The sequence below is a fragment of the Anser cygnoides genome, chromosome 22, assembly GCF_040182565.1.
Source record: "Anser cygnoides isolate HZ-2024a breed goose chromosome 22, Taihu_goose_T2T_genome, whole genome shotgun sequence".
NCBI classification, from domain to species: domain Eukaryota; kingdom Metazoa; phylum Chordata; class Aves; order Anseriformes; family Anatidae; genus Anser; species Anser cygnoides.
The window spans coordinates 5,428,110-5,455,322 of NC_089894.1; the positions used below are offsets into that span (position 1 = coordinate 5,428,110).

The following is a 27,213-nucleotide window of genomic DNA, read 5'->3' on the forward strand; positions in this document are numbered from 1 at the left end:
GCAGGAGAAAGCCATATTCTTGTGTCAGTAGCTGTGGAATAAAAAAAACAATTCCTAATGGCCTACTTAAAAAAGTGTTTGTTCAACTGGCAGCAGAAAAAAGAGCCCAAAGAAATGACAGAAAGAGTGCCCCTTGGGTTGGTCTGGTTGGAAAAATTGTTCTTGGACGTGTGTGTTCTGTAGTTGCATTAAGGCTGGAGGCAGAAATGAAGCAGGGAAGAAAGCGTTGACAGTGACGGACAACCACAATTGTCAGGAATATTTTGGGAGATACGAAACATATGTGAGGAGACAGAGAAAGCCACGTACAGATACTCCACCTCTGCTTGCACTGAAGGGAGAAGGATGTTCTCGGGTTGTGCTGTGGTCATTGTGAGACAGAAATGCAGATCGTTATGAAAGTGGATTAATAATATACTAAAAGGCTTAAGTAATTGTTGGCACGGGCTCCAGAATGCTAGTGGGAAGCACGCCGTCCCTCTCACCCACTCCGTTCCTGCTGAAAATGTCACTTACCCCAAACTCAGAAGCTGTGTGTTTATGATGACAGAAATGAAAGGTGAACAGTTGCTTTTCCTCCTCTGGATTACTCAGGGTTGTACTTCTCTGTCTATTTTTCATGCGGTAAGTTCGTTGGGGCAAGGCTTGCTTTTAGCTCTTGTTGTCAGAGATGAGCAAATTGTTAATTTTAAAAATAAGTGACTGAAGGCTGCCTAGCAGGAGCGCTGCTCAGGCTGTCTTTTCAGCTCCCTTGCCATGCTGGAAAAGAGCATTATTTTATTGTATTCGCAGACTAGTTTGAAGTTATCTGTGATTTCTAGTTCAGTGTCCATCAGCAAACAATTGGAGAAGAAAAATGCTTAGAAATGAGCCAATTTAGAAAACCGGTATCAGGTGTAATTTTTGTCCTGCAAAAGCTGTGCAAGGAAACAATCTGTGTCCAGCTTGTTCAGGAGTTACCTGATGTTATCCTCGCCATGGACCCTAGGAGGACAAAAACATCACAAGGAGAGGACAAAATTCTCTTCCTCCCAGAGGCTGGTGAGCAACCACTGAGGTTTCTAGTGTTTCCCCCTCTGATGGGAAACGGAGCCTTTTGTCATATGAAAAGTGGTCGTGGTAGGAAAGGTTGGACGCTCCTCAAGGTTTGCAGTGAAGGAAAGAAAACAAGGAGCTTAAGCTTGAGGCTGGTCTGTTCGTTTTGCCATTTCTCCTCCTAACAGCCCGTCTTACTAAGCTTTTGTAAGCGGCAGCAGGGTGATTACTGCCTTGAAGGATTAGCAGAGAAAATACTGGAAGTACGATGATGCTGGTGTAACACCACCGAGGTCTGTTCTGGCTGCCCTCCTCTCCCAGCTCCCGGTGAGAAGTTTGGGTGTGCATAGGGAGAAGATTTTCAAAAGGGAAAGTTCACTCTTGCTGTCATTCCAGGGTCGCATTCAAGGTTGTGGTTGGCATCGTGTTGAGTGCTGTTGTGTAGACAGGGATGAAGAAGTGTGCCAGGAAACTGGAAGCATCAAGTGCTAAATGACTTGCCGTCCATTTCCTCGCAAGGAAAATATGAAGTACATGGCAATATTAATTGCTTCTTAGCAGAGATTTCTGTGAATCAATTTCCGAATTTGTTTTTTTTTTAAGGTAGCTTAATCTAGCTTTCAGGAATGGAGCTGGCAAAATCCCCTTTTTCCTTTTAACTCGTAGGCTTCTCCTGCCTCAGAAGAAGAGGTGGGGCAGTGGAGCTGATAAATGCCCTGGCAGTCATGGAGAAGCTGGTGGGCTGCTTTGTCGGACCCCAGCTCCCAGCAAAGCCGTCCTTGCTGGGGAAGTTTCCCTTCCGTTTTCCCTCCACCCCCTGTCATCTGTAGGAGTTGGTAGCATAAAGAGGCCTGCAGGGAAGAAGAACAAGAGGGATTGTCTTGCCAGATCTGGCAAACTCTCAGAAGTCATGAATAAAGCTTCTCAAATTGCAACACCCATCTTGACACTTGCAAATAAAACATTAGCATTTCTGGCAGAGTGCGTTTGGTTAGCCTTTTGTTTTAATCTGTACGCATGTATTATGGAAATCAGTTTACAGGATTCCTGAATGTATTTCAAGTCAGCCCTCTGACAAAGAGCAGGCTGCCAGTTCTTCAGCAGTGCCAGTGAGTCAAGCTTCAGCTCGGCTCCTTCCCTGCAGTAGGTGCATGCCAGTTTCCTGGTGAGCTAGCCACGTATAGCTGAGTGCAGAGCTTCGTGTATCTGCTAAACTCATGTGCTGTTACTTGGTGCTTGTAAACATACTGCCTGGTATCACAGAATGACTGTAAGGTGAAACTGAAAAAAAAAAAAAAAGTTGTGAATAAGAACAGCAAGGTTTTTAAGCTAAGATCCCATACAAGAGACAGCACTCCGCACCTCTCCCATGTTGTGCCGTGTTTTTTCTTCCTTTTTTCTATTTATTCTTTCACCCATTGCAATACCCTTTGACTTAATTTCCTCTGAGCAGGGCTGGTGAGCAGCATGGCCAAGTCACCACACTGCTGTCCTTGCTGTGCTGCTTTCCTGTCTCCAAATGTTTCCGGATAATGTATAACTTGGGCTGATGCCTCTCAGCTGGAGCGTGACCTTGCTTGTCCAGTGCTGGTCCTTCACCTCAGCAAAACGAACCGAGAGGCGTTCCCACCGGTACGGAAAAATACAGAGTCACAGACATGTCCTGGGTGACCTTTGCATCTCAGCGAGGGCCACCAGCACCCCTGGGAGGTGAGAGAGCCCAAGGTGAGATGGGTTCAGCTCAAGGGAAGAAGCCTGAACGGGGTGTCCCCTCTGGTTAGGATCACCTTCGCTGTTTTCCCTGGAGGTATTCTCCTTTATTCACCCAGGATTTTTAATGGATGTGATACACAGTTGAAATAAGCCACTGAACAGCTCTATTCGTTGGCTTTCTGGACGCTGTCTGGCTGCTCCTGGTAGCAGCACTTAAACAAATGAGCCTGAAAGCCAGTTCGGCAGCACTAATGGATTATACCCTACATAGAGCAGCTGGTTTGGGAGCTGTGCTTCCATGGCATTAGCTCACTCAGCTGATGCTGAGCACTGCTGCTGACTTCAGAGGCTCTTCCCCCATCCTTCAAGCCATAAGCCAAAGCGTCATTGCCATTGCTGCGGGCGTATAAAAAGAACAGGAGTCCTCCTACCTTATGCAGAGGTGGAAGGCTTCGTTACTTCAGAGCACTGATGCCATGCGACACTAATGAGTTTCAGAGGGCATTTCCTGGCGAACTCGGCTGTGTAGAAGTAACAAATGTTCCTGATAAACTGGGTCTCCACATCTGCGCATGGTCATGTGCAATGAATAAAACCCAGCAGTGCTGATTTCCATTCGCGTTATTACAACCAGCGCTGTGCTGGCAGATGGCCTTCTGGCAGGTGAAAGCATGGCACTGAATTTACGTGAAGCTATTTTGTATGGCTCAAATAGAGATAAAGGTCACTAGGTGCAGAAATAGGGTTAAAATGCAATGCTGAAGCGCTTCGGTGAGAGCAGGGGAGCACTGGACAGGCGGAGCAGTGCCGTGGGGGAAGCGAGGTTCTTCCTTTGAGGCTGGTGGGGCTGAACAGGAGAACGGAGGCAGGACGGCCTCCTTGTCCGACACGTGCAGAAGGAAGCTGAGACACGTCACACCAGAGGAATGCTTCTTACATGGAGGATATTATTTTTCACAAATAATGCCAGAGAGCTGCTTAAAATTGGCCTGTCCTATTAAGTAAAAATAACTCCTTTCCCTTGAGCCGTCTGCAGCCCCTTTCTCCTTTGATGTGCGCGCTGTCCTGCCGGTCTTGCTCCTGTTCCTGGCTGTTATCTCCCGCCCCCCGGGCCTGTCACATATTTCCCACCTCTGCCCCCTGCCCCTCCCAAGCTCCGTCTCTTTTCTCCCTCCGCACTTTCCAGGTGATGCACCACAATCTCTTTTGTGCCTCATTTCCCCCACTCCGGGCCCTTTCTGCCCTCTTCCTCCTGCTGCTTCCACGCGACTCTCCCCGTCCTGTTCCGCGCGTGTCCTCTGCCGTGCCGGGGAGAGCCGCTTTGCTTTTAGCACACACGTGTCGCCCTTTTTCTTCCAGCAGCTGCTTTCGTAGATCTGATCTATATGAGGAAATCTCCTTTTTTTTCCTGATTGCACGGAATTCTTCCTTCCTTTCTCAGCCGAAGCCAAATCCCTTTCGAATCGGGCAGATAAAGGCCTGTGCAGTACAACCCGGCCGCAGCGGGTGGCTTAGCCTGGAGGTGCAGAAGGCAGTCTGCAGGGGGGACACACGGCTCTGTGCCGAGTCCGGCGTCCCAGAAAGGGTGGATGGGGCTGTGACAGCATGGAGGGGCACAAGGAGGCAGCGTGAGCAGTGCTGGTTTTGTGAGGCTGGAGAAAGAGAGACGTGGGAAGTGGTTGTGGTGGAAAGGAGAGAGCAGCATGGCCGGCGGCGGAAAGGTTGGGAGAAGAGGCTCCTGGAGTCCTGCTGCATTTACCACCTAAAGAGTGTATGAACGATTTCTTTCATAATTCTGCTTCAGCACTTAGGGAGATGAGCCACTGTCATTTGTAGGACGGGTTCAGTGCTCCCTGACCCCACTTCAGGAGGTGACGGGGCCGTGCACGCACCGAGCGCTGGCTGCAGGCCGCGAGAGGCGGTGCTCTGCCGTCTGCGTCTGGTATTGCTCAAGCCTTGTAACACATAATTAATATTTAAAAAAAAAATAAGTTGTCACAGAGCTCATGATAACTGTGTTTCTTTGGTGTGCAGCCAGCCAGCTAGACTCTCCAAATTATTTTAGGAACGTAGGCCTTACAGACCGAGTCCTTGCTTTATTTTTCCTAAGAGGTGCACGAGATAAGCCGTTGTTTTGGCGCTAAGTGGGGCAGAAGCAGATTTGTGTTCAAAAGAGAAGAATCTCTGTCCTCAGAACCCACGTTTGGCGTGGAGTCGCTTGCAAGCGATTTCTCCTTGCCAACTTCCAAGAGTTTTTTACACATTTGCACATCGGGAAGGAGCACGAGGAGCACTGGCTGTGCAGCACCGCCGGCACAGCTGGCACGCGAGGGCTGCCGGCTTGCCTTACCCCGTGCTCCAGCATGTGGGATCAGTTGAGGTAAAACATGCATGATACAAGTGTGAATTATTTTTGAAGCTCTCTTGCAAGCAGGAGAGGAAATGATACAAGTTTGTAACTTTTGGCATTTGATATTTAATAGAAACAGCGAAAAAGCCTTGGGTTCGCAATGTGGAGTCATTCAGCTTGCTGAAATTGCATTCTCAGCCCTTACAGAAATGGCATAAACGTGTACATGGAACGGTTGGTTCTCTTTATTTAGGTGTTACTTTTCTCATCCCTTTTTGTAATCCACATCTTTTGCATTAGGATTGCTTATAGGCATTGTGTACTCCATGTTTGAGAAGATGATTTAAATTTAATAGAACTCCAGAGCAAGGAACTTCTCAGCTTCCAGCTTTGTAAACATCATTTAACAAACATGAGAGCTGAAATAAAGCTTTAAAAGTATGGGAAGGCCAATCTAGTGTTTATGGTGTTTTGTGCAATGTGATGACAAAGTTCAAATTGAAAATATGATTAGAAAAATTATGCTTTAAATTGTATCAGACAAAAAGAACGCGTACTGGTGACAACAGCCAGGCATGCCTGTATCTTCGGAAGAGCAGGCTGTCCCCTGATGATTCCCTTCATTGTAACACTTCCTAGATAAAATTAAATGTTTCACTCAAGAATTCAGTTTATGATGAGAGCTCGTTGGAACTTTCTCAACAATAGAGCAGAGTTTTTTAAAGCAAAGAAATTCAGCTTATGGAAAATGAAGCTTTTACTGAGAGCACACCTTGTTCAATGCAATGTTCGCTTCCAGCCTGAACAAGTTGTTATTTTTCATTTCTTGGATGTACTTCTTGGCTTGTCCAGGTGAGTGAGAGGAGGAGGGACTAATAACACCCAAGACCTAGACATGATCTTCCACCTCTTAGCAGAGTATCTCAAGCAGTGAGATGGTGCTAAAGGCATTCACCTGCTATGGGGAGAAAGAGCAGGGTTTGAACCTGGTTGGGAATGAGCCCCTTCCACAGCAGCCCCCCTGGTTGTCCTGAAGTCTCCTCCTTTCATTTTTCATGTGAAAACTGGCTTCGTTCCCAAAGGCGGAGCAAAGAAACAATTTGAAACCTTTGAAAGTTTTATAGGATGAGAAAACCGTTTCCCACCCAACTCTGGTTATATAAGCAAAGAGCCTGGTTTCTAACACCAGATTCAGCTCACAGCGCTAGCTTTTGGCAGCCTCTTTTTGATTTGAAAATTGAGAAAATGTCATGGAGAATAAATAACATCAAGATGAAATTCTGGCGCAGTTGCATTTGTGAGAACATTGTAGTGCCTATCCTGTAGTTGCCTTTCCAAAATCTTCCTTGCTTACTGGTTTGTCTTCAGATCCATGTATTGAGCACTACATCTATCATACTGTTCAGGCTTTGCCAATATGTGAATAAATCCAGCCCAAGTATCAAAAACGTATGTGAAGGGGCTTCTGTGAGCTGAGTTGTAACTGCACGTATGTTCCAGAAGAAGGAAGTGTGTCCCCATAAGTAGCGGTGACCGTTCTCTGCAGGGGTACTGGCTGCGTCCCCTTTTCCATGACTTGGCTCTTTAGGTTCCTGGAAGAAGTTAGTAAGCCTCTCCTAAAGAGGAGGCCTTATTTTTGTGCCTCTATACATGGTGTGTTGGAATTAAGAGCTCTGCATATATAGCAATTTGGTTTCTGTTACCGGGAACGTGATACATCAAAGGAGGGCTGCTCAGGACCTTCGTGCTGTGGAGTCCCCAAGTCCTAATCCCCAGATAAATGATATTGCTGAAAAGAAATCACTGCCTTTATTATGGCTTTACCCGGTGCTGTTCTCTAAGGTGATACATTATATTTTAACTGACTGGTAGCAAAAATTATGTTATGAATTTGGAGATATCCATTAAAGCTTAAGCACATGTTTTAGGACTTGATGCTCCAAATAGCAGCCTAACTTTATCATCACTGTATGCATCACACCTCGTTTTGACTGCAAAAGGAAATTATTGCATTATATCCCATCGGTAATTTCATAGATTTCTATTTAAAATGAAAAGCCAGTGCTGAGTCAGCAACGTTTGAGGACCCCCCCGGCCTTATGTTTTGCTTTCTCAGTGCCATCTTCTGCAGCCACGTAGTCCAGAGACCGACGGATCCAGACAGCAGCCAGCAGCCCTGGCCACACTGCAGAGCTCACACAGCATCCAGAGATACCCAGCGGTATCAGATACAGATAGGCCACGCAAATCATGTCCTTGGTTAAAAAGCCCACCCTCCCCGAGTTCAGAACTGTGTTTTATTTTGCAATATTAGAGCTCTGTGCTGCAGCAATGGACAGCACGGGCTTCTTTTCCAGGGCAGTGGTGGCAAACTGCCCCCGCCTGCTTCACTCTGATATTTTTGGATACTGTCAGTGGCATTTGAAAAGGCAGTGAATGGGAGCAGCACTGCAGAAAAGCTTTTTATTTTTGACCTGGCCAACGCTGGCACCAAATGGCCAGGCTGGCACCGAGGATGCTGCTCCTGGCGAAGGACGGGGTGAGCTGCTCGGTGGGGTGGGACTGGAGCAGTCTGCTGAGGGTTCTGCGAGCCAAGAGAGGTCTGGGGGGCTTTTCTTATTTTGAAAAAGAAACCAAGAGAATTGTCAGATCAGACTGCGAAGATAGCACTGGTTTTCTGCAGATTTGAGAAGGCGGGCAGAATTCGGTGGGTGCTGGCAGACTTGGGAAAAGCAGGTGACCTCGGAAAAGAGGAAGGTTTCTTTTTTTTTTTTTTCTTGACTTGGTTTTCTGAATGAAGAGCTCTATCGCAGCGGATGAGTAATGTATAGTAAGCCTGGCATTCCCTGTTGTTCATGGGAATCTGTCACTTGCAGATGCTACCTTGCTGCAAGGTACTCTCTTCCAGCTAGTGCCGCGTGTCTGCGTCTACAGAGCTTGACGTTTGCAAGCAGCAACTAAAAAGTAAGTTTAAGAAAACAATCACAAGTTATTATTGATGCCAAGTCCTTCCACGGAGCTCGGAGCACAATCCTATCGCTCAGTGCCATGCTTCTGAGATGTCAGCTACTGTCACTGTCCGTCTCCATGAGCAGCTACAGCATAATTTCATTTATTCCCCAAGTGGCAGGTCCAGTCACTTTTCAGGATCAGTGCCTGTTTTCACCAGCCGATTCATCTGGATCCTTGTCACGGGTGGTTAACACTTGGTGTTCTCAAAGACTTCGCCTGCCAGAACACATCAGAGCCGCCGGACGCAAAACGCTGCTTTTAACTCGTGTCTGATGAAGGTGCGCTCTTGTTCCTTTCTTCTCTGTCAGGTCGTCGCCTATCACTACTGCCAAGCGGACAATGCCTACACCTGCCTGGTGCCTGAGTTCGTGCACAACGTGGCCGCGCTGCTCTGCCGCTCGCCGCAGTTCGTCGCCTACAGGGAGCAGCTCCTGCGAGAGCCCCACCTGCAGAGCATGCTCAGCCTGAGGTCCTGTGTCCAAGACCCCATGGCCTCCTTTCGGAGGGGAGTCCTGGAGCCCTTGGAGAATCTGCACAAAGGTATTGTGAATACACCCCATACACCTTTCCCTTAGCTCCCTTGCACCTTTTTTTTTTTTTTAATATTGTGCTTAGATGCATCTGAGCATTTAAACAAAGCAATAAATTAATCCGTGTTGCAGTCCAAGAGCTGCAGGCAAGAGGTGAGACCTAGAAAAGCTGAGATTATGCCATCAAGCTTGTTTGGACACAAAGGGTTAATCCCTCTTCTGGGGTGCAGTTTGGGGCCACAAATGAAATGTTAATGCAAACGTGCATTTGACTTTGCTTTCTCAGTTTCTTCCCCATCCCAAATGTGGCCTTGCAGCTCTGAAGGTGAGAACAAGCAACAATTTCCATGCACAGCCCTGCTTATGGCAATGTGTTTTGATTTACTTATTTAGGGGGTGAGTGTTTTTCCCTTTCCCTGTCATTATTTAGTGGGCTCTTGAGAATTTGAAGCTTTCAGCAAAAGAGCTGATACCATAAAAGTCTATAGACACCCTGTCTAAAGCTTCTAGGGCAGCTGGTAACAGGCCATATCCTGATTACTGATTTCAGAGCTTTTTCCAATGGAGCATTGATTTTGTCTCCTTTTCTTTCAAGATGCAACTAATTCGTTGTGACAATCACTACCTTTAAGATCTCCGCTTGTTGCCATGAAAACTGGCAGAGCGTTGCAGAGTTCAGGGCTGTGTTGTCCTGCAAAATTGCCTTTATCAAAGTGGCACGCTCTAAGTCGTCGGCCGCAAAAATAGTTCAGATAATTTTCTGTTATGACCCTGCATATATCCCAGTGTTCGAACCGACGTGAAATAGGTGCAGCCTCTACCAGATTCAAAGCCCTGCTGTTCAGATGAGCTCTTCAGAACAAAGCGTCCAAGCCCTGAGCTTCTGAGTCCAACTCGCGTGGTTCTACCAGGCACAAGAACACCCCGAGCCAGCACAGCTCGACAGCAGTTGATTTTCCTGGCATGGAGAAATGTCACTGTAGGAGTAGTGTGGCTACCCTTTCCAACCAACACTCCTGGCAGAAAAAGGATACGTTTAGGAACCGCTGCTCTAAAGGAAAATAATCTGTGGTTATTGCAGTAACTCCTTGGGAGGCGTTCCAGCTCTTGATTTTAAAGGGTTTCAGAGGATGCTTATTTTTCCTGCCAAGCAGGTTGGCCCTCAGCTGGTCCCAAGTTCTTGGGGGGTGGAAAAAATTTCTATAAAAGTTTTGTTTCCTTTTGGGCTCGGCATTTGACGCAGCTCTGATGGAGCCAGTGATCAGGGCTCTCATCTTTCAACGTTGCTGATGGAGAGTGCTGGCAAGCTGATTTGTACCAAGTGTTTTGTGACAAAATGAACAGTGTCTGGAAATTGGTTTTAAAATACATAACATTTAAGACTCTGTAAATATATCAGCAGGTCTTTTACAAGGTGCTGTTGAAGCTTTAATGCTACTGGGGCAAAATTATTGCATAACCATTAATGGTGAATGTCACTGAGAAACTCAGATTCATGTTTCTCAAATACATTTTTTTGAATCGCCAGGAATCTAAATAATACATAGGAGAACAAAGTTCTGATTCTTCCCCTCTCCCTGCCTTCTTCCCTCTCCCTCAGGCTTTATGAGAAACATGAGATATGAGCATAAAACTCGTGCTCCATATTCACTCCAGGATTTCAGAGAGTCATAAAGTGTAGTTTCAAGCATATCCAATAAGCTTACTGAAAAGTTAACTGAAAAAGGATCTCTAGTGAATTTCATGCAAAATGTGTGTTCTTCGTATGGATATTAACAGCACATTCAGAAATAAATGCAACTTGGTAGCGTAAGGCAAGGACAAGATGGGATTTTGGTGTTCAGCGCTACCGAAAGCAAGGTGTTTACGCGTTTCTGTCCTCCCTGGAATACCACAGACGGCTCGCGTTGTCGATGAACATTTTGTGCTGGATTTTTATAGAAAATTTCCTGGTGCACTTTACAGTCAAAGAGAAAAGCTGATCAGCTGTCAGGAATACTGAGCTTTTTTGTTAGCCGGGTTTATCCCTGGTACTTTACAAAGGAGAGCCAACATTATACCGATTAGAACCTGTAGTACGTCAGTAGCTTATGCCAACAGTAGCCTCGGATGTCCTATTTCCCACCCATTACTGTGTTTATTAGACAAGATTACCTTTGAGAAGATATCACTTGAGCTTAAGATCCCAGTCCACAAGAATATATATCATTAGTTCCAAAACTCTACTCAGCTCTCAGCGTCTGACCTAGAAACACTGACTTCATTGTATGCATCACTTTGGTTACTGCATTCACCCGCAGCAAAAAAAAAAAAAAAAAAAAGTTTAAAAAGGTCGTGACTTGCTTTTTGTGGGATCTGGTTATTCCCCCCAGCTTGTTTATAAAAGTGGTTTTGACTGCAGAGTTCTGATCAAACTCCTTTACAGCGCTGGAAACAGCCAGTGTAACCTTCAAAATGTTGTACAGCCAGCCCCACGCCTGCAGAGTGATGGCTTACTCTCCTCAAATAATTGTTTTGCCTGTGAATCGGGTTTGCTTTCATTTCAAAACACTTGTCCAGACCTTACTTGATCAATAAGATCAAGTGCAAAAATAAATTAAGTAAATGAAGTGCAGACATCAGAATCGGAATGGTGTGGAGGTGTTGGGGAAGTGAATTTCTTGGTTAGCCTTCAAAAATTAATAGAGGCTGACGTCATTTGTGAGTTTAATACCAAAATTACAAAGAACTTCTGATAATGTGCTTATTAAAACTTATCAGAAGGATCTTGATTCACATCAAATAACATTGGACTTTGTGGAAGGATATCTGTTTTACTTGTAGAATATTACATTTTGTATGTCAGAAATAAAATATGTTATTTTAGAAGAATGGAAATTGTTTATGTGTGAACCTACCTAGGAATTAGTGTATCATAAGAGAGGTGCTGCTGCTGCATTTTTATTTCTTCTTTAGCAGTATCTGATGACACTTTAAAACACTGCAGTGACTTTACAGTATATTGTAGTCACATGTTTAGCCTTTTAAATTAATGCCTTTTTTCTTTCTCTTATCTCAGAGAGGAAGATCCCCGATGAAGATTTCATCATATTAATTGATGGCTTAAATGAGGCAGAATTTCACAAGCCAGATTATGGAGACACCATAGTATCATTCCTCAGCAAAATGATTGGAAAATTCCCTTCCTGGCTGAAGCTGGTGGTGACAGTCAGGACAAGTCTACAGGTACACTGAGTCCAATAATTCTGATAAACTGTTGCATTGTCATGATGGGTGTTGATAAAGAATGTCTTAGTATATATAAGGATTTGTTTAAGACCCTGTATTTTAGGTTATCCCTTTGGCTTTTTTATACTTGGATTTGCGTTCCTGTCCCCAGACTCTAGGGAGTTGCAAGGGTCTAATTTGGTATCACTTGTTTATGCCCATAGATGTTCATCGTGTTCAAATGAAATGAATCATTCAAGTTCATTTCATGTGAACTAAATTCACATGGAAAGGGGCTACTTAATCACCAAGCATATTAGGAGACTGCTTGAAAACATCCTCTCCTCCTTGTGGAAGGGCCAAGGAGTGCGCATCTTCATACCACTTTGTGCGACTGCGTCGGAAGGAGTCAATGTTGGTACAAGACATTATTCAGCTCAATTAAGAATATCTTGAGTAGGCGCTGAAGCTCTAGGCTGAATGTTGTTTGGGTTATCCATAAGTATTTTCATTTTAGTTTGCAGCTGAGCAGGTTTTCTTTTTTTTTTATTATTATTTTTTATTATTTTATTTATTTATTTTTTTATTTTTTACCTTCATCCTAGCCTTAGCTGCTCGTCACCACTCCCTTTGCACAGGATTAAGCCGCCCTTGTTTTGTTGGCTCATCTGAATAGAGCAAGCTGAGAAGCAAACAAAATGACCCAGTTAGGACAGATCTGCTATTTCAACTGTTTCAAAGCAGAGCCGGTTGATTTGCAGCATCAGTTGTGGGAACACTCACACTGAGCTTTTGAGCCAGGAGCCCGGAGGAGACAGACGTCAGAGGGATGAGATGCGCTTGGGATGAGAGCTGCTCATCAGCTGGCCCAGCTGCTCCAGGGAGAAGGACGTGTCCGCGGCTCTACCTTACGCAGAACAGCACCCATTTTTCCATGATTAGCCACTTTTCATTAGCACGGGGCTGTGCAGTTCATTTGTACCGAGGTCCATTAGGCAGTTTTACCGAGATTCGCTAATATTTATCGAGCTCCGCAGGTTGATTTACTGTGGTCTGCCTGGCAGGGAGCTGAGCGCTGGTTCCAGCTCCATCCAGGCAGCCAGCTGCTGCTCGCTGCCTTTGGAGCCGAGAACTGCAGCTGCTCCCCGAGACACCGGGAGAGCAGGGGCTATCTGCTCTTCTGTGCCATGCTTCTGGGTCACTCGGTAGCGGAGTAAATTAAACATCATTTCAAAGAAGTCTTTTTATAATGGTAGGTAAATTGCATCTCGATGGCTTGAGTTCCTCATTTAATTAGGGCTCTTGCAGCCCTACAGTCTTCACGGCGAGCTTTAGTTTTGCACCATGTTCACCCTTTTTATTATTTTGGAGAGTTGGATGCTGCTCCTGAAACTGCCTTATCCAGCTCCATTGCGTCATTTCTCTCCCCACTTCACAGCGACAGAGCCCATCACATGAGAACTCCTTTGGAGAGGCCTTCAGTGATTTGGGGGCTATCAAAAACCCAAAGCATTGGTGAGCTTAGCAGATGAGAGATTCCCTGGCCGTGGTATCTTGCAGCAGATAGACATATTTATTTTGCACTGGAAAGTACTCACTGTTATCTGCCCTCGCATTTCGGTGCGTTTCCCTGTTGATAGCAGCAGAGTAGGACAGGAGGAGGTCCTTCGCTTGGCTTCAGAGAAATTTCTTTTGGTCTCAGATCTGTCATCTGGTTGTCCACAGGTTGTTCCCTCTATCGGGCTTCTGCAATGACAGCAGGAGAGATGGCATGTCAGTACTTGGATGGGGCAGGGCAGGAGTAACAAGGGCACTGCTCTGGGGGAGTTTTCCACTCCTTTCCAGGGATGCGGTGTTAGGAACCGTGTCCGTCATTTTGATTTCAGTCATGTCTCACGCAGAAACTACTTGATTATAGATGAGATCGTGAGGTCCTGAAGGCACAAACTGCCATTTTGTGCGCTTGCCCTGATGCAGAAGGTCTTAAAGGAGTCTCAAAGGTGTTACTGTAATATGAATTAAGTTTACTTAATGAATAATAAACATTCCTAGCATGAATATACTTCTTTTTCTTTCTTTGTAGGAAATAATTAAGCTGTTGCCCTTCCATAGAATATTTTTGGACAGACTGGAAGAGAATGAAGCCATAGACCAGGACCTGCAGGCGTACATCCTTCATCGGATACACAGCAGCTCGGAGATCCAGAACAACATCTCGCTGAATGGCAAAATGGACAACACTACGTTTGGCAAGCTCAGTTCTCACCTCAAGACTTTGAGCCAAGGGTCCTACCTGTACCTAAAACTCACTTTTGATCTCATAGAGAAAGGATACCTAGTACTAAAAAGCTCCAGCTACAAAGTAGTGCCAGTGTCTCTGTCAGAAGTTTACCTGTTGCAGTGCAATATGAAGTTCCCAACGCAGTCTTCCTTTGATCGGGTTATGCCTCTCTTGAATGTGGCAGTGGCATCTCTGCACCCATTAACAGATGAACATATTTTTCAGGCCATTAATGCAGGTAACATTGAGGGCACTTTGGAGTGGGATGACTTTCAGCAGAGGATGGAGAACCTTTCTATGTTTCTTATCAAACGTAGAGATATGACGCGAATGTTTGTTCATCCCTCTTTTCGAGAATGGCTTATTTGGAGAGAAGAAGGTGAAAAGACCAAGTTTCTCTGTGATCCTAGGTAAGCAGATACTCTGAGGAATCAGAGCTTACAAATGTGTTCGTCTCAAAAGCGTTTCGTGCTGTTATCTGAATCATTTCATTTTACAAGGTTGCACATGGAATGAGATTCATCTCACCTGACTTTGATGTGTCTGCACTGTACATAACTACAGCTGTACTGGTCTCCTTACAACTTTGTATTGTTCGGGGAAAGAAATAAGCACTCCCTGGGCACAAAACCGACCCGGCAAATGTAATAGTCTTCTTTAGAATGAGATGAGCTGTTCTTCAGAAGGTCCCAGTTGACTAGCTCAGATACAGGCATCTGAGTCATGCTAGGGGTGGCTGCATTTTGGCAGATTAATCCTGCCAGCTCAGTCTGGAGAGGGGAATCATCCTCCGTTTCCTCAAAGGTAGCGAAACCATGTGAAGCGGAGGATAAGGAGATGAAAGATGAACAGTGTGGATACGTCTTTTGCAGTTGGCTTCTTTCTGAAGTCTTGTTCCTCGTAGTCCTGCTGTAAATGTCTTTTTGAAAGCAAAATAAGGAACAGAATCAGGCTCTTCACAATTCTGGACTGTAAACGCATACGTAATCTCTGTACTGATAGCAGCTGAGTTCCTGGCTTAGCTCACAGAGAACAGAATTTAATCATGATTAGATTTATATTCTCTAAACCCAGTGATCACTATTAACAATGTTATCTTTGTTTCTGCTGAAGAGTGGAAACAGACACTGACTGTAATTCTAGTAGTTTATCCCTGTAAGCTCTGCTCCGTTTTGCTTGCCCATCTCTTAAAATACGATTATAAAAATCAGGGAAACACTCAGATGCTCGGCTGTATCAGGGCATCTCCTAGATCCTGCGGCCAGCCTGAAGAAATACGACAATATCTGCTGGAACCAAATAGCTGATTAAAGCAGACATAGCTGCTAGCGCTCTTGGAGTAATTTACCACTTTAAATTATGTCGCAAACAGGCTACAGTAGAAAAATATCATGTAGCTCCTCCCAGTGGGAATCTTGGCTGGTTTAGTGGGTTCTGCATGATAGTCCTATCAAGTGAACCCTCTGTAACGCATCTTACAGCAGCAGGTGTCTTTGTATCAATCAGTGTTGGTTATTTAATATCCTTCCGTGGAGTCATTAAGTACTCGTCACTGGGTGATGCTTTTCCACCCTGTTTGCAATGCGGACACGTCGATTATGCCGATGGAGCTGAGAGCAGCCCCTCTTTCTGGCCACTTGCTCCCAGCCCTGCTGGTGTTGTCTGGCCCCTGTGGTTTTGGCCGGACAGCTGCAATGGAGATTGTCAGCAGCTGGGCGAGGACAGTTGGATAATCTGGGTGCTTTGATTCCCCAGGCCCAGAACTATTCCCCTTGATGCTCACCGAGGTGGTTACGGGCTTCCTACAAGCTCTCAGAATACCAACCTCAGAATGAAACTCAAAAGTGCTCCATTTTAGGTGATTTTGCACTGAAGTCATGCTTGCCACTGCAGGTGGTTTTTGCGCGAAGTCACAGATCAGCCCTTGTTCACTCGACAAGATGAACCATAGGATGGATCTCTGCTTGGGATTCAAGGACATCATGACCACGTTGCGCTGCCCTCAGAGCTGTAGTTTGAGCAGGGCTTGGTCTGTAGCCCTCTTGCCAAGCTGAGAGCGGGCACAGCACTGTCCTGGCGAGGAAACCGTGCGAGCTCCGCGCTCACCTGCCTGCGGAGCTGGAGCTGGGTCCTTTGCTCTTCCACTTCTTTGTGCCAAACAATTTGTCACACGCTTAGGGAGGCTCTTGGGCATCACTCGAGTCCCATATGTGCCATTTCACCTGGAATATTAATGCTGGCTTTAACCGTATGGGGAAATCTCGTGCTCTTTGCAAGAACAAAACCCCTGCAGGATTTCGACGCTAACCAGACTCAGCTCCTCGCCAGGGGCAAGCAAAGAAGTTGCAATGCACGTAATGGGCTCCCAGTGCCTCAAGTGCAAGTCTATACGTATTGAAGGGCTAATAAATATCTCTAATGTATAATGCACACTAATTGCATTACACTCCGATGGTAGATAATGAAACAGGATACATTTTGGTGATTAATAGAGAGGACCCCCTGAGATTCTGCTGTTGTGCTCCTCAAAATCCTCCTGTCCAGCTCTCAGGGAAGTGCTGATATTGAAATGTTGAGCTCAGAGCACTGTAAACCCTTAGCAACGATTAAGATAAGTAATGATTTTTCATTTTGTTCCTCTAAAAGAAGCACAGCTTGCCACTGACTGAGCTAATAGGAGTAACCTACGAAAATTTGCCTACTGTTGGTTTGTTTGCAGCAACTTTGATTTCCTTTCTGCTCGCTCGGGAATTGGGAGGGCGTTATAACCGTATGGACCGCTCATCGTCTGCTGGGGCAGAAATGTGCTGTTAATGCAAAGCTCGTTGACCTCCCCATGTCGATACAGCCAACAGTCAGGTTGCCAAGGCTGATTTTTCATAGGAGAAGAGCTTTGGAGTGAAATGTGGTTTTGTGAAGCTGCTCTTAATTGACTTACCCTGACAGGGCGTCCAGGTGTAAGGATGTTACGAAAGAAATTGGGATAATGGGCCTTGTGTCTGCAGCACTGCAGCTGGGGTAATTTTCCTCATTTCATTAATGAGAGCGAGTTCCTGTGTTCTGGGGAGTATGGAGAAGAGGGGGAGAGGAAGAGCACAATGTCCAGAAATTACCACGTTTTTCTAGGCTTTTATGATAAGCAGCAAATCTCCATCCTCCAGATTTTCCTGTGAGCCTGGTGAGTTGCTAACCCTCTTCCTTGGATGCTCACCGTGAGTTTTCTGTCTCAAGCGAGGGCTGCCTGGCATTGAGGGGAACACAATCACCACAGCCTGTCTTGCAAGAGACCCCCCAGCATCCATTTAATAACAGGGCACCAACAAAGCATTTGTCAGAGTCGAACCAGCATTGGAGTAATGACTTCCCCTGCCTGTCAGCGTAATGCTATTAACTCAGTGCCTTAGTTGACAAATAACATCAAACATCTTAGGGGAAAGACCCGATCCTTTGTGACTAGTGCATGGAGAAAGTGGTGATTACTGAGTGTTTGCTCTTACACTTGTATTTCTTAACGTAAATTCTTATCTGATGCCGTGCTGTGTTTCGCCTAGACTTAATCAGAAACTTCCATGCAATTATCTTGCATGCTTTTACAATGCTAATAAAACGTTTTATCCCTGTGCTGCTGCTGAAGGAACTGCGAGGGAGACAGACGTGATTTGCCCTGGTGAGGCAGTAAAAGAGCTGCAGCCAGATACAGACCCCCAAAGTGAAATTACTCTGTCCAGATTTAAGTATCAACATCTGCGTGCCTTGTCTAGACTTGCTTTATAGTCAGAGGAGGGAAATAAGGGTGATTCATTTCATCATAAGCTAAAAGGCTAAAATAGGTCAGAGGAAGAGTGCCTTCCAAGTGTCTCCTCCTGTCGATTAATAAAGGAGCTCGGGGTGATGGGCTCACCGGGAGGTGTCTCCGGTACTGACAAGTAAAACTGGGTGGGAGGAGATGAGTCCTGTCCGGTCTGCTCTTCTAACCGGTACGCAGGTTTTTGGGGCAGATCTGCAGATGTCCTTTTCTTGTTCAGGAAGCTAAGGAAGGAAAAAGCTGCTCTTTATGCTGTTGCCAGCATATGGCTCTCGTAACAGGGGCTTTTGCTTCTCAGGGTGGCACACGCACAAGCTGGTGGTGTGTCCCCTGTCATCGCTTAGCAAAGTGGCTCTTTGTAGCACAGCTCAGGGACCTTCCAACGGCAGTGGCACCTCAGCAAAACGAAGCACCGAGATTTCCACCTGCAGCATGGAGTCACCTCACCTAGCCTCCAGTGCACGTATCTGGACCGGGGCGAGCGGGGAGGGCAGCAGGCACTGGTGTGGCGATGGGGGAGGACAGCTCCTCCTAGGGGGGATATCCCGCTGGGAATCCATCTGGGAATATCCCAGATGCGGTGTTAGTCTGCAATCCTGAATATCCATGGTCAGGCTTCCAGAAAAGCTGAATGCTCAGGTCTGAAGAGAGCCCCTGCAGGCACTGGGAGTCATTCAAACCCAGTTGCTGATCCCTGGGTCGGGAGCCAGCAGTGACACCACTGGGCTGGTGTAGGGGTAAAGCTCAAGCTCAGAAATCACAGAATCCTAGAATCATTAAGGTTGGAAAAGCCCTCCAAAATCATCTGGTCCAACCATCACCCTACTTCCCGTGTCACCCATGTCCCCAAGCACCACGTCCAACCTTTCTCCTTGAACACCCCCAGGGACGGTGACTCCACCGCCTCACTGGGCAGCCCGTCCCAACGCGTGATTGCTCTTTCTGAGAAGAAATGTCTCCTCATTTCCAACCTAAACCTCCAAATGCTAAACCTAAACCTAAACAAATGCTGTATGAGGAATCAGTATTCTGCAGTAAATGTTTCAGTGCACCAACAATTGATCCGGGGCACTTCCTCCTGCTCATTGACTGAATCAGAAGATGCCTGACAATTTGGGATATTGCTTAAAAAAAAGGCCGAAGTCCTGGTGTCTCTGGAGCTGAGGGCGAGGGCAGCTCCTCATCTACCCCCTCGTGTTCCACATCACGAACCGAATCCGTTCCTGTCCCTGCAGCCCTAAATAAAGGCACCTTGTGTGGCTCGGGGTGCAGCAGCGATCCAAGCAGGAGCGCGCAGCTCCAGCGCAGCACGCCGAGTTGCCATGGTTTCCTGCAGAGCTGTCCTGGAATACAATACAGTGTAGGTATTTTGCATTTTTCCTTTCTCTCTTGGGAGGCAAGCTGCAAGTGGAGACTTTTCCTACACAAAGTTAATATTTTTACATATTACCCAGCGGACTGATAGAGTGTGAATTAGAAACAAATAAGTGTTTTTTGCACTTAATCTCATTGACAAATCAAATTAAGCTTAATCTGATCGACAAATAACAATCCCCAGTCAAAAGGGAATGAATTTAGAAAGTTTGGAGGAAAAGAAGTCAGTGAAAATCATAAAAATTCAGTGATAAAGCATACACTTAAATGGGAGGGGGGCTTTGTATTACACATCAGCTTCTTAAAACTCGTCCACAGTTAGCTCCTGAGTATCTCACCGACTTTGTCATTATAGTGCATGGTTAGTTAACTTTTTGTTTTCCTCTTTTATATTCTGAGATTCTGGAAAGCTCTTAAAATATGCTCAGATTTATTGTTAGCTTGAAAGAAAGCATTCACCAAAAGCCAGGCTGTGTCTGAAGTGTTCTCTCTGCACTCATGTGGGATGGATTTCACTCCGTGAAGCAAAGGTGCTATTTGATCTCAAGGTGAAGCAAAATAATGGGTTTTATTTATTTGAATCCCTTACATACTTATGCAGAAAAATAAAAATAATGCAGTGCCCACTAGCATCTTGTGGGGAGGGAGGTGGAATAAGCAGGTTTTCGTGAGTGTTCAGCAGCAGCCTCAGCTCTGGAGGTGCAGCAGGGAGCTGAGCGCTGCTTCTTCCATTGTTATTTTGCATTACTTTGCTGCTTGAATTACCTTTCTGAAAGTGTTTTTTTTGGAGTGCCCCCAGGCGCGGGTCTGTGGCGAGCACCTGGAGGTTCAGCAGAACCCCGAGGGACGTGTCGTGCTTTGTCATCGCGCTGTGCCCAGCTGCGTGCTGCGTGCCACATGTCACCGCAATACACGAGGTCAATTCGTTCCCTAGCCAGCCTGCTGTCCGGGCATCTGCGCTTGTGCAAAGCCTGCGCTGAGTTAGTGTCATTAATTACCAAATCGCCGTGGGATTTGGTGTTTTATCATCATTCCTACAGCTCTAATTTTGGCAGAACTGTGGAGCGGGGAGGAAACGGTGGTTTACCTGTGGTTTGGAGCAGGGATTCCTCTATACCCGTAGCATAAGAATGACAGTCAAATGTTTCTTGCTGGTTTAATTTCCTCATCAAGAGGAATGCAGCCGAGTTCCATATTTTTGGATCACAAAGATGAATCCATCATGATGTCCTCCACGTCATTGAATGGGCAAACACAAGCTGCTCACCAGGCAGTGGAGATCCGATGGACTGCTGACACTGAGTATGCAACTTCCAGGCTTCCAGAGTAAAGTTTACTGATCCCTGACTTGTAAATGGTGCATTTTGAAATGTAAAAAGAATGGCAATAGCTCAACCAAATGAATGTAGGAGACTTCTGTATGTGAGTATCCACGTTGCCAACGTTTCTAGGTGTTAACTCTAAGCTCCTGCAGAAATACAGAGCTAAAAATGAATGATTAAAGCCATCAGTAGCAAGTCAGGCGGCTGTAACGGGGACTTCGCTGAATGTCAGAAGCAAGGATTTGTGTAATATGGAATTGAGGACAGGGTACAGAGGAGGATCTGGTGGTGGACGTAGAGGGGAGGGAGGCTTGAGCTCATTCACACTGTGGCTCCACGTCTAACGAAGCACCCACGTGCCTGAGCTGCAGGTTTTTCCTTGGAAACTTGGACAGGGCTGCAGCTGCGGTGTCGATTGGAAGAGAAGAAATGGGAGACAGATTACAAATCATGACTGATGAGATGAGATGAAGAGCAGATGTGATTGCTGCCACCATAAAGGACATCAGCAGAGCAGCTTGCTTTAACTGGCTCATTAGACATGCAACCTAAGCATTCAGATGCAAGGCTTTTTTGAATATATTTTGTCTTGAGTTACTGTCCTCATAAAATCTTTTTTTTTTTTTTTTTTGGACTGCAAACTTCTGTATGCTGTACCATTTTTACATCTAAATGGAAGAAAATATTCACTGAGTAATCCATTCTGTGGCACTGAGCCACCAAAAAGGGAGAAGTGGAATTAATTGGAGGCAAAATGAGTGCTTACTGAAGAAAGAAATGTTGCTTAATTTGTTCTTGTTATTTCATTCCTCAAATCTTAAGGCTCACTCTCTGAACAGAAACATCTTCCAGTGGTTTACTAGAGAGGAGCCCCGACTTTATTCCACCTTCCTTCTTACAAGTTCATTTACTCCCAGTTAAATGGAAGTAGAACACTTCCAAGTCACATTCCCCATTCTTTTATCATCCTGCTTATTTGAAATTACATCGGGTGAAATGAGAACAGGAGGTGCATCGCCATTCGTCTTTTGAGTTCTTGTCTGCATGTTGACTGTGTAGTCACCAGAGAGCTTACTGAGAGATGGTTTTTATTCATTTTACCCATCTAGCATGTTTATTAAATATGCCAGCAGTCTTTTCACACTGCTCTTGGACATCACTTATTTACTCTGAATACGAAGTAATCTGTTCCTGGCAACCAGCAGATTTTCTGAAAGGCCTTATGAACTGAACTGAGACGAGGGAATTTCATCTTTACTCTCTGGATCTTGCTTTTTTAATCTCATTAAGTCAGGCTCTGTAAGGGTTCAGAAATGCTTTATTCTCTCCTTTATTGTTCTGTATTTTTAAATTATTGCAAATATGTTTTGTTACCTTAAACCTGAAGGGTGCCATCACAGTTATCTGTTTTTCCTCTGCTGCTTCTCTGGGCAGTTCCTGGCACCCAACTGCCATTATTTCATGCAATTTAGTGGGGAGCTGCTCCAGGACAAAGTCCTGTTAAAGGTTCAGCTGTATTATTCCAGATAAATTGCAGATGAACTCTTTCTCTGTGATAGCCAAGTATGTAACACAGTCTGAGGCTTGTACTCCCCATACTTGATAAAATATGGGAGCAGCACAGCTAGTACCTATGGAATTTATAACAGACAGCCTAGAGAACAAAAAATGACAGCAGGATTGCTAGCAGATCTTCAGCATAATTTTGCTTTCAGCTGAGCTGCATCAGTGAGATCATTGCTATTAGACCTGTCAAAGTTACCTGAATAAACCAGTGACTTCCTACCTGAATGATGACGTTAATTCCATGTTGGGGGGCACAGAGCTTCCCACTTCCTTCAAAGTTCGGAGTCATGAAGCACAAGATGCTCTAAGACATCTCAGTGCTGAAGATAACTACCGTTTGGCTCAGTCTCACGCACGCTCAATCAGCCTGCCCTTCCTGCAGGGTATTAAGGACGTGGTGCAAGACAGCGCTGGCTGCATGTGGAGGCTCTGCTGCTTGATCACGTCCCACTGGTGTGCACGATACTGTAGCGGTGCGGGTGGTATTGGTTTTCCTGGTGTTCAGTCGCACCGCAGCAATGAAGAAACATCCAGTGAGCCTATTGATTTGAAGTCTGCCATCACCAAGACGCTATTACTTAAATCAGTTTCTTTAGGGATAGGCCAGGTGCAGTTAAGTGATTCCATTTCTGCTGCTTCCAGTGGTCACAGAGTGGTTTGTGCAATTCTTTAGCTCTCCTTTACACCATTCACAATTTTGCTGCTTTTACTGCTTAGACTACAAATAAGGTGGTAGGGAAGGTTACATATAAAGGACGAAGCACTAAGAGTTGGGATGATGTCTGGATGCAGATTTTTGTGCAGAGCTCTGTCTCTGGTAAACCAGAACTCATCAGTCAAGCACTTGTAGCTGGCAGCATTGGTTGAAGTATTTAATTATGGTCGGAGATGTCTTTGAGAGACCTGCTGCAGTGAGACCAGGGGTGTTGGACGTGGTGTGCGTCTGATGGGTTGAGCCTTATCATCTGTGCTACGAAAAAGCAAGCTTAGATAATCACAGATAATCTCTTTTAGCAGGGAAATGGCATGTTTAGCACCTGGAACAGTGGGTTCCTAGTTTATGATTGAGGCCATTAGGTGTACCTGCTGTATAAGAATGGCCACTGGTGATTATGGTATGAGCAAGCCATTGTGAATAAGAAAATTGTTGGGTGAAGAAAACAACCTGAAACCATGGTGGCGAAGGTTTCTTATCCTGCTAATCGGAATTATCTCTGCAGTTTCATAGAGCAGCAGGAACTGGTAGTGCCCTGCTGCTGTGTTCTCCGTTACTTGTAGGCAGGGTGATGCTTTCTGATCAGGTGTCCCATACTTTGTCTCTTTGCAATGAAACGTGACCTGAGGGATGGGATTTTTTTTTTCTTGGCTGTGAACTCTGCTGTCCCAGTTAGCTTAGCAAATTAAAGCAGTGTTTAATTCTGTAGGAAATAATACTGCGTATTTAAGAACATTCCCTGTTTTGAATTGTTTCTTGTATAAAGTTAATTCCTTTAAAGTTAATTCACAATTATAACATCAGAGGGAAACTATGCTACAAAAATCAATACATCGCTGTTGGTGATTAAGTGATCCTTCAGCAGGAGCTGACTGTGAGCTGAGCTTGGCCTTTCCTGCAGTCTGCTGCGCTGGACAGACGTCCTTTGGAAAGCAAAGGAGGCTCCGGTCTTCGTCAGAGCAGACATTATTCTCTGCGCTGAAGTTATAAAATTGCCCTTTGCAGAGCTGAATAAAATATGAATACACGTCTGCTGGAAGACCAGATTCACTGGGCACTGTGTCAGATGTCTAGGTTTTGGAATGGTTTCATGGGATTAGCTGGAAGAAGGGAGACGGGGATGTAATGTAAATCAGGGAATTTGGACGTTGGTAGGTTTAGAAGTAAAAGGGACTGATTCTCACTTCGTTTTTTGCCTGCCTGTCTTCTGTTTCATTGGTTCAATGCCTTAAGAATCGAGTAACTTTATACCCTTTTAAATCTCCTTTGTTTTGTCTGAAGGACAGAAGAGTATAGATGAGGCACATATGCAGGAGCTTTTAGTATTTTCTTCTGTGTTTCCCCATGCTGCACCACAGCTCTTCGGTCACGCTAGGATTCTGTTAGTGCTGCATTGTCCCTTTCCATCTGTGGCACAAGGGATGGAGACAGAATGAGGAATGTGCTCAAGGTACCAGCTCCCTGCATCGTCTTGTTCTGCTCCCACAGCTCCGCATGCTGCAGCTTTGGGTGAATAAGGGAGCAGCCTATAACACGTATCCCATAGGTAGCCTTCACTTTTAGCTGCTATATGTCTGCACTGGTTCATGCTACGCAAGGATCAAGCCTCTCATCTTTATATATACGTACGTGTGCACATCCCTGGGCACAGCCCTCACCGTTATGGGAGCCTGTGTTTTGGAGCTGGCTTGCACTGCCACACGCAATCTGCGAGTGCAAACAAAGGCTTCCAGAGCTGAGCTGGCAGCGCTATTAATTTTTCACAAAAAGAAATCTTGCATTAAAAATAGAAAATCTCTGATGATAAACTCTGCAGTGGCGAAATTCAAAGCAAATCATTTCACTGAGCTCCTTGATGTAGAAATCATTACTGCCATCCTCTGCTGTATTAGAAAAAAAGAAAAAAAGCCCATGCTGTTCAAGTCTGTTTTAGCATGCAATTAACGTTGACAGAACAAGTGACTGCAAGTATTTATCAACAAGCCCAAAGCCAAGGTCTGGGAAACATTGCAGAGGTAATGTATTACTCATGAATACTGTACTTTATTCCGGAATAGTTCATACATGCCTTATTCATAACAGCCAAAGTCATGCATATAATTAAATTTAGGTAAATACCCTACCAGCTGCAGCTGAAAAGCAATTTAGGAGCTAAGCATGGACCTTGGGCTCGCGTGTCAGACAGGAGCTGCACTTCATCTCTCACTGCAAAGAGAAGGCACGTCAGAAGTTTCTGGATCTTCAGTCCACGCTCGATATTAATGCAGTTACAGCTCTGTTCTGAGCCTTCACAAACATTTTTGAAGAGTTTTCGATCAGCCGTGTTCAACAAGCAAACAAGTGGCTTTATTTCCTCCTCTGCGATGGGAAAAGTAGAGGCAGAGAGAGGGTAGCTACAGCATCCCTTTGTGAGCTCGCTATCAGATCCTGGAACAGAAAGCTGCTATTAATGATTTCCAGCCCAATGCATGACTCTCCCCAGCAAGGAAATGAGCTGATGTCTCTGAATGAACGCGCACCACCAACCTTTTAGTTGAGGTAAACGCGCTGGCTGTTGTCCAAAATATAAGCGTAGCAACGTGAGGCTGAGGAGCTATTGAGATGTATTGAGAATATTAGAGTGATTATAGGTTTTCGTAATCTGGCTGAATGGGGATGGGTAAAATCTAGCAATTGCTGCACTCCTTGACTTGCAGCTGTATCTCCATGGTTCTGTGATCACGCGAAACTCAAGCTGTGTTGCATAGTCATTTGTTTTTGTCTGCTCTGTTTCTTCTTTCCATGGGCCTTCCTAGAGGTTAATTGGTGTAATGAGCAAACGCATTTGACTTTCTCCTTTGAAAGGGTGTGAACTGGTGGGAATCTCCTCCTGCTCCAAAGGTGGGGAGCAAAGAGGGGAAGAGCAAAAGGAAGGAAATGCAGTAGGCCATAGATAACTCAGGGCGCTACAACCACTTCCAAATCCCTTCTGTTTTGCCATCTTTTTAAGTTTTGTCCCTTCTGTTAGAGCTATGTGGAAAGCTCTCCCAGCACGGCTGCATGTCAATGGAGGCACTGCCCAGTGCACAGAGGCATCCTTTCATTTCAAGCAGCCCACCACGGCACCTGAGCACCTCAGCCACCATCTGGAGGAGCTTCTCCTTCCTTCTGCTGTGGCAAGGGAGTGTGGTGGTTGTGGGCACCGACCACAGGGTGCTCGGTATGGTGGGACGAGCTCGGGTCGGGACAGGGCGTGAAGAGGAATGTGACAGGCCCCGCCAGCCAGGAACTTCTCTTCAGGTTCTTTCTCAGCTCAAGATGCCCAAAGCACAAAGGGTACCATCAACCAACCAAGCACTTAGACAACAGCCTGTTGTTTGCATTTGCCTGAACATGAGCCAGCAGTGTGCCCAGGTGGCCAAGAAGACCAACGGCATCCTGGCTTGTATCAGGAACAGTGTAGCCAGCAGGACCAGGGAGGTGATCGTCCCCCTGTACACAGCTCTGGTGAGGCCGCACCTCAAGTACTGTGTTCAGTTTTGGGCCCCTCAGTACAGGAAGGCCATCGAGACCCTGAAACATGTCCAGAGAAGGGCCACGAAGCTGGTGAAGGGCCTGGAACACAAGTCCTATGAGGAGCAGCTGCGGGAACTGGGGTTGTTTAGTCTGGAGAAGAGGAGGCTCAGGGGAGATCGTATTGCTCTCTGCAACTACCTGAAAGGAAGGTGTGGGGAGCTGGGGGTTGGCCTCTTCTCATGGGTAACTAGTGATAGGACTAGAGGGAATGGCCTCAAGTTGTGCCAGGGGAGGTTCAGGTTAGAAATTAGGAGGCATTTCTTCTCAGAAAGAGCAGTCAGGCATTGGAATGGGTTGCCCAGGGAGGTGGTGGAGTCACCGTACCTGGGGGTGTTCAAAGAACGGTTGGACGTGGTGCTTAGGGACATGGTTTAGTGGGTGGCATTGGTGGTAGGGAGATGGTTGGACCAGGTGATCTTGGAGGTCTTTTCCAATGTTTATGATTCTATGAGGGCACCCTTATAAATTTCCTTGGCTTTTTGAGAGGCCCAGTGGAGTTGTTCACCAGTGGAAGAGGTTATTTTAATATATGGGGAAGATCACCACATCACATTTTCCTAGCCAGACCTGGGGCCTCTAGGCCTGCCTTATGACAAAAAGGCATTTTGTTCATCCTGCTCTTCTTTGGGCACACGTCCAACATCCTACAAGTACCACGTGGGCTGGCAAAGCGTCACTGGGCTCTGCTAAAATGAATCCGAGCATTATCAGTCTAGAAGGAGGTTCGTTGGCAGGGACTGGGAGAGAC

General features: G+C 45.8%; 1 protein-coding gene across 27 annotated transcripts in view; it reads left to right on the forward strand.

The window, feature by feature from the left end:
• TANC2 (tetratricopeptide repeat, ankyrin repeat and coiled-coil containing 2) overlaps window positions 1–27,213 on the forward strand; it is a 282,626-nt gene that overhangs the window by 217,691 nt on the left and 37,722 nt on the right. For all 27 annotated transcript variants that reach the window (XM_048046466.2, XM_048046465.2, XM_066981484.1 and 24 more), the window contains 3 exons: window positions 8,419–8,650; window positions 11,699–11,865; window positions 13,931–14,538. In XM_048046466.2, coding sequence (XP_047902423.1) covers window positions 8,419–8,650; window positions 11,699–11,865; window positions 13,931–14,538 — 1,007 coding nt within the window. The remainder of the gene's footprint in view (window positions 1–8,418; window positions 8,651–11,698; window positions 11,866–13,930; window positions 14,539–27,213) is intronic.